The sequence below is a fragment of the Alosa pseudoharengus genome, unplaced genomic scaffold (genome assembly GCF_046254945.1).
Source record: "Alosa pseudoharengus isolate Yale_2024_CS ecotype anadromous, Long Island Sound unplaced genomic scaffold, YU_APseudo_1.1 YU_APseudo_1.1_scf_12, whole genome shotgun sequence".
Taxonomy (NCBI): Eukaryota; Metazoa; Chordata; class Actinopteri; order Clupeiformes; family Clupeidae; genus Alosa; species Alosa pseudoharengus.
In genome coordinates this window covers 13,421,967-13,433,193 of record NW_027468587.1, presented here as the reverse complement: position 1 = coordinate 13,433,193, position 11,227 = coordinate 13,421,967, and the positions used below count along the sequence as shown (strand labels likewise).

The 11,227-nt window shown below is 45.0% G+C and overlaps 1 protein-coding gene across 1 annotated transcript; it reads right to left on the bottom strand.

The window, feature by feature from the left end:
- Positions 1-4,317: 4,317 nt before the first annotated feature.
- On the bottom strand, positions 4,318-10,907 carry LOC143118981 (uncharacterized). The gene is made up of 2 exons (XM_076280167.1): positions 10,697-10,907; positions 4,318-6,141 (listed from the first exon to the last, which is right to left on the bottom strand). Exons 1-2 carry the CDS (start codon positions 10,713-10,715, stop codon positions 4,631-4,633), a joined length of 1,530 nt encoding a protein of 509 aa, XP_076136282.1. The 5' UTR covers positions 10,716-10,907; the 3' UTR covers positions 4,318-4,630.
- Between the last annotated feature and the right edge of the window lie 320 nt (positions 10,908-11,227).

The window sequence follows — 11,227 nt, the reverse complement described above, 5'->3', positions numbered from 1 at the left end:
TAAAGCAGCACAGGCCAAACTAACTGACAGTAGTCTACAAACTATAAACTACATCTACAGTTTTTATCTACTTCAGCAGTAAAAAAAAATCTATTTCAAGAAGACAGAAGCTTGTAATAACTTAAAAGAGAAGCAGTGAAAGATTTAGTACCATATTGATTTAGTTCTTTTTAAATATGATATAACAGCACCATAATAAAAATCTATTTTCTCTATTAACTATCAACTCAATCTACACGTTTTGAGGGGCAACAAAGTTATTACAGTATTTGTTACACTGTAAGTGACAGAAACACTGCCCCCCTGTGTTCATTGATGTTTGGCACATTTTGACACTGTTAAAACCACCAGGCTCGTTTTTGGTGATATAACATGGTGAGACCACACGTTGATAAAGATTAAAGAAAAAGGATTTATAGTAAATATGTATTCTGAAACATGAAGCGCAGTCAGGATAAATGTGATGGTGAGAAATAAAGGTGCCGTGTTAATCAGCGTAATGTGTTACAGTATATAATCCAAGCATAAGACAAAAGCCACGCATGATCCTATCTGATATAGGCGGGCCAGAGGCGAGCTAAACTGATGACGACAGCGCTGCAACGATGGAAACATTGATCGTAGTGTTATCCAATTGCGTCGAAGTCCGGAATCATTCAGAGTAAACATTGGTCTAGTGTTATCCAATTGCGTGCAGTGAGTTTTTCAAATGCATGCTTGGTGCCGCCCCTCGAGTTGGGCCATTACATTGTTCGTGGCCAGACCCTTAATCTTAATTTCCAGGCTACCCTTTTATACTAGCGGCACCTGTGCCAGACCCCTGCCCTGCATGACCGTCACATACACAGGCAGGCAGGCAGAAACCGGCAGGGCTGTAACCACACTTACTGTAGACCTAAAACTTCATAGTTTGAGAGCCCTGTTAGTACACCGTTCCCTGGTGTGTTGTTCATGGAAGTGGAGTGAATGACATTGGTGCTCATTGTGAGAGATTTCCTGATGCAGTGCAGTTTAAAGGGCTTGGGGAGGGCTGAGGAATTTCTGAGGAGCGGACGTCACATCTTTAACTCACAGCTCTGGGAAACAGCATTTTTGAGAACATTACATTTATTTTTTTGACACAAATTTAGACTAGATGTATGGCATAGTAGCATGCATTGCATTATTATTTTGTACTGTGGCGTGCCACATAACACATGAGTGGCTATGGGCTAGGTTGATGCAGGCCCTTGAGACCACTTGAGACCATTTGTTTTGGAGCTCCTGTTGCGTTCCCTCACAATATTTTGCATTTCCTTCCTCGTAATAGTTTTGCATTACCTGCAGTTGTATAGACACATGCAATACAGAGCTTTTGACCTTGTGAAACCAGTCCAGTGAAGACCTTCATGGGGCTACAGCCCTGTGGCACATTTTGATAAGTCTTTGGGAACATTTCTGTGTGTGGATACACGCACACACACAGACACAAACACACATACACACACACTTCCCTTTCTGTTGTTATGGTCCAATTAGCCCAATTAGCTCATTCTGTATTGGGGAGAGTGAGTACTAGCTTGCTGTGACGCCATGTACGAAGTGTGTTGCTGTATTGCTGCATTTATTGAAAAGCTAAAGCATTTTGCTATTTTGATTTAATTTTGATTATTTTATTTTCTTGAACTTCCGAGTTAAATATTAATAAACTATTGTATATTTTTGGTAATTTGGATCAGCTCTGGTTTGCATTTTTTCCACCTCCACCATCTAAAGCCAGTGAGTTCTCATCCCAATACATTTAAATATAAGTATAAGTATATATACTCTTTTGATCCTGTGAGGGAAATTTGGTCTCTGCATTTATTCCAATCCGTGAATTAGTGGATCACACACAGCACACATTGTACACACAGTGAAGTGAAGCACACACTAATCCCGGCGCAGTGAGCTGCCTGCATCAACAGTGGCACTCGGGGAACAGTGAAGGGTTAGGTGCCTTGCTCAAGGGCACTTCAGCCGTGCCTACTGGTCAGGGTTCAAACCGGCAACCCAGTGCTAACCAGTAGGCCACGGCTGCCACTTGGGGGCAGCGGTGGGATGGTACACTGACCAACACTGGTAGAGAGAAGAGGAGAGCGCAGCCAGTCCCAGGGAAGATGTCATACCGGAGACTAGCCAGAGGTGACCCAAAGGAGGTTGAGGATGAGAGGGACGAACAGCCAGAGGACGATGCCGGGGCCCAAGCATCTGGCGGGGACCAGACAGAGGGGACTGACCTAGCTACCTTGCGTTAGCGCCTTGAGAAGACTTTGCATACTCACGAGAGGGAGGCGTACAAGCAGGAGCAGCGCTGGAGGAGTGTGCAGGTCCAGCTGAACCAGCTCAGAGAGGGAGCAAGCGCCTACTGCTCCACCAGGGCCTCAGCCAGGAGAGCCAGTTCAGCCAGCCGCACCAGCTCCAGTACCAGCAGGACCCTGGTCCAGATCTGCCATGCCCAGGTTCGATGTATATGGACCAGGCAATGGATTATGACCGAGTGAAGGAAGCCATTTTAAACAAATATGAAATCAACAAGGAGGTGTATCGGAGGAGGTTCCGTAAACCTGACGACAGGCCAGGAAAGACCCCCCGTGAGCTTTACACCTTAAACACTGTGTAATTACCTTTTCTGCTTTGCACATTGTTTGCAATTCTGCGAAACACTACACACTTTGTTCAAAAATTAAATCTCCCGTTATCATTGGGAAAACACTTCCATTCAAAATGCAAGCACATCTGGGAATTGGTAATACCCACACACATACCTGAAAACACTTACAGAGAAATCTGAACACCAATCTGTCTGAGGCTTATGTACCTGTTCAAGTGTGTACTTTGAGTACCTGTGTACAGTTCTGTATTTTCCCATTTACTCCTTATTTCTAAAACCTATCGAAGAAGAATTATTTTCAGTGTGCCAATGAAAACTATATGGCCACCAACCTGCATGCAACATTCCTGCATGCATCTTTTGCAAACAATGGAAGGGGCATGCAGAGACATTGAGGTGGGGTCACTTCAAGGGTGGATATGGCACGGCACACAAAGTGATATTTTCCCTGTTGCCTAGCCCGAGAGGACATTGCCTGTGATGTCGATGAAAACTTGTGGCCATATCAGGATCTATAATCCCCCCTGCCACACACACACACATACAAAAAAAAATGTCAACAGCAATTTCTCCAGTAATTGTTTTTTCTCTTTTTTACTTTTGTTTTGTTGCTACATGTTTTATTTGTTTAGAGTAGATACACTTACAGTATTGCATTGATAACTGTGATTCTATTTTTCTTTATTTATGTAAGAATGTTTGTTTTTTGTAAAATGTTTGTTGCCAAAAATGTCAGCTAATTACTGCATAAATTCTACTTTCACAGAACACTGAGTCTGAGAAACACTGCAGTGTTTTATATAAAGCCCATCAGTTTGTTTCAGTTTCAGTGTTTTATACTGTATAAAGCACATCATGTATGTGTTTCTGTTGCAGTGATATAAGGCACATCAGTGTGTTTCTGTTGCAGTGTTATATAAAGCACATCATGTATGTGTTTCTGTTGATTTGAAAGAGTAATTCAAATTTTGTTGCAATAATTACAAGTTTAGAAAGAATTGTTGAGTTTTGATTTGATTGAGTGTTTCATTTTGGCATAGATGTGAGTTGTTTATATCCAATTGCTATGTCTTATTTGGCTGTGTGTAGAGTTTTGACATAATGAGCCAAATACTGCAAAAAGTGTGTACGTAATAGGCATTTAATTGCCCCCCGGGGATGAATAAAGTGATTTGAATTTAATTGAATGAATTTAATTGAAAACTGTAGTACTGTGGCAACATTAAAATCTGCAGATGCAGGATTAAACCCTAATCTAACAGTAATTTAATACTCTCATTTGGTCCTTATGCACACTACATTTGTCAGTGTACCATCACTTTGTGTTAGCACACATGGATGAACCATTTATCTTTCCAATCAACACTTTAACATGGAACTGACAGTAGTCTACAAACTATAAACTACATCTACAGTATAGAAACAGTGAATGATTTACAATCATCTTGATTTAGCTCCTTCTATATAATATAACAGCACCATGATAAAAAAAAATATTTTCTCTATTTGCATGTTGGATAAATAGATAGTTCAACTCAATCTACACGTTTTTTGTTACATGACTGTGAAGGAAACATGGCATGTAACACAGAGTAACACTGCCCCCTTGTGTTCATAAGAGGGATTTCACCATGCTTCATTGATCTTGTTCTGGCACACACCGTAATCACCGTCACACATTTTACATTTTAAAATTTTAATGGAACTTTAAATATTTAAAAATACATATATTCAAATAGCAAAAACTGTCTGGTTCTTTATCATAAGATATCAATGTTGTGTGTCAAACAGCATTGTCTTTGCATTTTACACTTTCACATATCTTTATAAAACTATGTTTACATTTGTTGGAAAACAAATATAAAATTTATAAAGTAAAAAATATTTACTGGCAGTCAGCAGTGATTCAGGCATCTCTGAGGATGCAATTATTTACTGTAAGTTAGATTATGTTTTTATATCTGACTGAAGTAATAAATAGGCCGTACTGTAGCTTTTTCAGTAGGGGTTGGTCATAGCAAACATATACGCAACAGGCACTTGAATTAAGTTGGGAACGTCCCATTTCCCAGTGGCTAATGCCCCAGTTACCATTCCCACTGTTGTGCCAACAGTCCCCGCCCACGTGGACCAGCCTACAGCGATGGCCGCCGCTGACCCCAGAGACACACCAGATGCCCCGACTGCCCCGAGCAGTGCCCCCGCCGTGCCCCCTGCTCCCAGAAACCCGGCCGAGACTCGCACCAGACCAATGATAGCCGCCACAGCCCCTGCGGCCCCCACCACGATCTTCCCGTCCACCTGCCTTCCCAGGGGTCCTCCTACGGTGGCCCCGAGGCCCACCTGGCAGAGCTTGGCCACGAAGAAGCCCGCGGCGACGGCCTCCAGGGACGAGCGCTGCCTCATGGCGGTGGCGACGCTCTCGCGGGGCGGGACCGCTCTCCCCGCCGCTTTCAGCCTGGCCGAGGCCCCGGCCACTTCCTGTCCGGCGTGCACAGTCAGCACGGCGATGGCGAAGGTGGCGAACAGGCCCATGCAGCCGGCGAACTTCCAGAAGCTCAGGTTCGCCGACCTCATGAGGGCAAAGGTCATGACGAGGACCAGCGCGAGCAGAACCACGAAGACAAAGCGGTAGTCCCCGTACCCAAACAGCCCGAGGCCCGTCGTCACGGTCGCCGTCACCGTCATCGGGATGCCCGAGAACGCCAGCAGGTCCGCGTACTGGGCCATCGCCTTGGTGACGCGCTCAGAGACTCTCCTTTGTTCCGTCTCCAGCACCGTCCGCTCCCTCTCCTCCCTCTCGGCCTCCTTCCTCTCCCGCCACTGCGTCTCCCAGGCGGCCCGATGCTGCTGCGTGGTGTCCCCGTCTCCGGCGCCCTCCTCCTCCAGCATCGTTATCCTCTGCTCCATCTCCACGGTGACCCTCTGCCTCTGCTCAACCACTGCCGCCTCCTGCCACCTCCACTCCCTCTCCCTGTCCTCCTCGCTGGGATCCAGAAGCCCGCAGCAGAGCCGCTCCCCGTCCCCGAGCCGCAAGAGGGCCGCACGCAGGAATGGCGTCAGCAGGGCTAACGCCACCAGTCCCCCCAGCAGTCCAGCCATCGCGGAGGCCTGTGCGAGCATCTCGATCACGACCCCGAGTGTCGCTCCGCTGACCGTCGCCCCAACAGCAGAGGTGAGCCCGGAGGTTACCCACGCGAGCACCCTGACTCCCAGGGACCCGTCTCTGCGTCCCCTCACTCTGAGTAGCATCAGAGCCACCAGGGACGCCATCGTCACTCCCGTCACGGCTGACACCACGGCGGCGGAGAGGGCTGTGGCCCCGAGGAGCGTCCCGACACCCAGGGGCCCCACGTCTCCCACGGCGTCCGTCACCACCTTCAGGTGTGGCCCAGAAGTCAGCTCCGCCATCGCCTGGTTCATGGGTCCCTCCGTGGCTCCCAGGGCACAGCCAGCGATCGCACCCAGGATGAAGCCCACAGCAGTCTCCATCACTGGGCTACCTGCCTCTGAAACAGCAGAGGAGAAGAGCAATGAGGTGCCTGCATGCATGTGTCATGCAATGCATTCACTGTCTCCCGTGAGCTAACATGGCTGTGTGCATGGTACTGAAATACCAATGCAGTCAGGATAAGACAGCCAAAGAGAAAAGAGGGGAGGAGACATACATACATACAAGAATACACTTGCAGGAGAAACAGAAAGACAGCCTGAACACATGAAGGAATAGTTCTGTATTTGCATGGTGACATCTGTGAAGTAAGCACAGGATAGAACAAAGATAGGGAAAGAAGAGGATATGAAATGAGATAAAGTGTTCGCTAGTTCCATAGAAATGAGGAGGATTAGGATAAAGAAGAAGTCCCTTTCCTCATCAACGTTGATAACACTTATGAATGTTATGCGCTGACACTAACACTACATGCACCTGGCACTGTGGGGAATCTGATAGGCCTTGGCCTGCCCTCTTCCACTTCCCTAACTTCCGCCGAATTATAAATACAGACAGATACACTCACAAAAAACATCATAAAAGGAGGAAGGCACCCAGTATCACATACAGACACTGAGTTGCTTTCCACAGTGAAGCCGGAAAAACAACAGAGTGGTGTTCCTGAAAAGTGGTGTATCTGAAGATGGCAGATGAAACATACATAAATGTTGACCCACTCTGTGTCCAGGGCCAAACACCAAGAGGAGATAGGCAGCAACAAGGCCGTCACGGGACGTGGATACCTGCTTCTTGCTGTGGGCTTCACGGTCATGTGCATTCTGCAGCTGAGCCTGAGTATCTTCCTACGATTACATTACATGAGCTCCACCGAGGACGACAATTTAAAGGCACACATCAGCAACCTGACCAACATGACATCTGCTCAAATTGACCAGCTGAAGGCAGAATTAAACAACCTGACCAACGTGAAGGCTGCTGAGATAGAGCAGCTAAAGGCAGACGGGAATAGCTCCGTCAAAGAGAGAGACCAGCTACTTAAGGACAAGCAGGAGCTTGAGACAAAGCTTTGTCGGATGGAGGGTTCATGTGAAGGATGGGTCGGCTTCAAGACCAGCACCTACTACGTGTCTACAGAGCAGAAATCCTGGAGTGAGAGTAGACAGGACTGTAAGGACAGAGGCGCTGACCTGGTGGTCATCAACAGCGAAGACGAACAGAGGTTCCTGCACAGCCTCCATAAAATGGTCTGGATTGGTCTGTCTGACCAATTACATGTTTATTGTAACATGTTTCCCTTTTAGTTCTCCCTCGTGTGTGATCCTTTTTGTGTGGGAGGCTGCGTCCTCCCCTGTATGTGTAGTGTGTGTGCGTGCTTGACCTGCCCTGTTTGCATTGTGTTCTGTGTCTATCTGTGTCCCGGCTCTCGTTCCCAGTGAATAAACCTTTTGATTGGACAACTGTGTGGTTCGCTATCAAATCGTTACATTATAATTGTGTGTGAATTACCTTGACAGCTATAAATGCCCAATTTTAGGGTCTGGGCTGCTGGCTTTTGAAGCTGGCTGTACATATCTGGTTGTGCTTACTGGCTGAGGCTGACTGTTCTTCACCTGTGTCTGTAGTAGCCTAGGCCAGGGGTTCCCAAACTTTTCCACGACAAGGCCCCCAAATACCACTAGGTTCTGGCCAAGGACCCCTTGATGTGTTATTAAACCCATCGACAATACTACGGCAAATGTAAAATTACATTAAGCTAATTCTAATAATTATTTTAGCCACAAGCACTTCGCGATTGAGCATACAGTGTGTAAAAATTGCATTTGAAGCTTTCTGCTATATGAGAGATATAACTCTACTATTATTCCTCTACTAGTCATTATCATGGAAAATATAATGTTCAGATATCCGACAAATTATTCTAATGGCATTGTATAACAACCCTCATAGTAATAGGTATATTTACATTTTTTCAAATTTATTTATTTGTTGCTTTTATTTTTCCTTCCAAATTGCTGAGGCCCCCCTGGGCCCCCCTCGCGGCCCCCACTTTGAAAACCGCTGGCCTAGGCTACTTGCCAAAGACATGTGCACTGGACTGGATTCCCTTCAATATTTTTTTAGTTAGACTAAGTTAGACTAAGCTATTTAAATATTTTAATAGGCCTACTTTATATCATTTACTATGTGCATCTATTGTCCCATATGCAGCACAGCAAATTAAAGTTAATCCACGACTTTACATTTTGCATACCTATGCACCTATATCTAAACCAACCAAAGCTTGACTGAAACATTGTAAAACCATTGACTTGTTTTAAATTAATTAAGAGACAGGTCCTCCTCAGATCCTGCTGAAAACTGCTGGTTTCATCTCAAGCACGCACGTATTATGAACGCACGTTTTTTTATGTAGCCAGTCGCCGACATAAAAAAAAAAATGCAGCTATATTTCACAACTTTTGCGAAGTAGGCCTACTGGGAAAGGCTGGCAAGCAAGCTGTTGACAGATATTACAGGTATTATAACTTAGACAGATATTTTCTTCCCTAGGCTAGGCCAGCAACACACGCTGGAAAGATGCAAACAGATCAACTTAACATATTTCCTCCTGATTGCGAAAACGTTTGTTTTCTTTTTCTGTCAGTCCGTGGTTCCTTCCTTCGCAGCAAATTATCAGACGAGTGACAGAATCACTGCGCATAATTTGACCAGCAGTCTTCACGTCCATAGTTTGTGAAACCTGGCAGCGCAACTCCAAAAAGGACAAATAAGCGTCCGGCGTATGGCTGCGCCGGACAGGGCTTTTAAAATCCATAGGCTAGGCCAGGGGTGGGCAAACTTTTTGGCTCAAGGGCCACATTGGGTTTTGAAAATTGGCCGGCGGGCCACACAACCCCTCCCCCCGACGACACACGCCTAAAAAAATACATTTTTTATAGCCTATAATTTAGTATGAAAAGTATTTGTTTTAAAATAGTGCTAATTTGTTTTAAAAATACTGCTAATTTTATGCTGTTAAACAAATGTATAAATTGTACACTATCGCTTTAAGACAGTCGCTTTAATTCACGTTTATTTCTCAATGATCTTCTGCCTGCTCCACTATGGCTAGTGCTGTACCTACGGCTGGGCCCTCTCACAGTTTTTAAATGGTCAGTAGTGGGAACTACTGTTGCCTTCATGATTTCCTTTTAAAACTTTCTTATAAGGAGGAGATATCAATTATCAACAATCACAAGCCAGCTGGAACCTGCGGCTCTCTCTCCCTCTCGTGAGTGCAGACGCTTTCCCAATTAAATGGATTGCATATGTTCACGTTAGATCTGCTGCAAAGGAGATAACTAAGAGTTAAATTAGTTTAACATGATGTTATCTCTATTTAACATGATGTTTTGACATTGACATTGTAAACGTTATCTAAGGAGAGTGAAAAGCAGTTTGCAGTAAAGCTAACCAACGTCTATCGCAGGAAAAAAATAGCGAGCAGCCTGATAACTAGCCTAAATGAAAGGCTCGGCGGGCCGGATGAAAGTGCTTGGCGGGCCGGATCCGGCCCGCGGGCCGTAGTTTGCCCATCCCTGGGCTAGGCTATGTCCTGCCTAAATTCCAACGTATGGCCACCCTATCGCTAACTGGCTTACCAACTCTTTCTACCGCTCATTCTACCTCACGTAGGCTACCTGCGTATCTCTCAGGCCACGGCCACACCACGAAAACGTCAGGCATATTTGTACATATTATTACCGTTTTCACACCTTTAGGCCTAACCACACCCGTGAAAACATCTTCACTCTGCAACCACTACACTTCCTCCCGTTGCCTTATAGTCACTTATACAGTCCCATACGCAAATTTAATACCTCCCTTTCAAAAAATCAAGACATCCCAGACAATTTAAGACTTTTTTAGGCCTTAAAAACCGAAAGTTGTATTAAAGACTTTTTAAGGATCCGCGGGAACCCTGTTAGCCTATGTGAGAAGCATCGTTTCCTTCTGTGATCTTTCAGCGAATAACACATTATTAACACTAGGCTACTCATATATTTTCTGAAGTCAGTAAACAGTGAGTGAATTCATAATTATATCTGTAGCCTAAATAGGTCTATGCTTAGGCTACTGCAGAAATTCAGGCTTTATTATTCAGGCTTAATGATTATTGTAGTCGCATTGCTACTAAAAGTGTAATGTCACAAAAATAAATTGTGTGGGAAAAGTTTCCTTTATTTACGTAACTTCTAGCTGGTGAACCAAAACGTGTTTATCCAGTTGGACAAGTTTCAGTGGTGAAATGATATAGATCAGTTGCACTTTCTCACTCACGTGAACTGCAGTAGAAGGGCTTGGAAAATACAAAATTCAGCAAATAACAGAATAGGCTGTTCTAGTAGCCTAAGCCAACAGCCATATTTTCAAAACAGCTATAGGCCTGCAGCATTATCTAAGTTTAATGTAGCCTATAATAGGCGACCACAAAGGACAAAGCAACACAACAGCAAATCAGTACAGAAAAAAAGGAAAACAAAGTAGCGGTTATTAATGTGTCACACACTGGCACTAACTAGCTGGCTACAGCCGGCAAATGTAAGGCGCGTTTTGTTTTCTATTCTTACTGTTTGGTGGCGAAGCCATGGTAACGATCCCAAGCACCTCGCACCTCGTTCGAGTGTGAGGTTCGCTCTCCTCGAGCGCTCCGCTGCAGCTGAGACCGTTGCTGAGATGGCACCGAGAGGCAGGTGAATCTCGCTAGCCTACTGCACTCGTAGGCTAAAACATGAGCTGCTGGGACACACCTCTTACCTGAGCTGAAACTTCCGCCAGTATAACACCAATCGTGTCTGACTCTGATCAGAGAAAGCACTCGACGTCACACACCCTGTTTAGGCTATCCGTTTACTAGTGTGATCTCTCTGCACACATCCTGGGAGTGATCTCTGCACACATCCTGTGAGTGATCTCTGCACACATCCAAGGATTCACGTAAGGAATATAAATTAAGTTTTAACGTTTTACAAAAATACTACTTTTTCTTCAGCCTTGGCTATTCTTTCATATTAAAGGGAATTCTTTTCCCTTTCAGTCTTTTCACTTGCCACCAAACCTGCTGAAACATCTAGAGGCTGAACAAATTTCATTAAAAAATC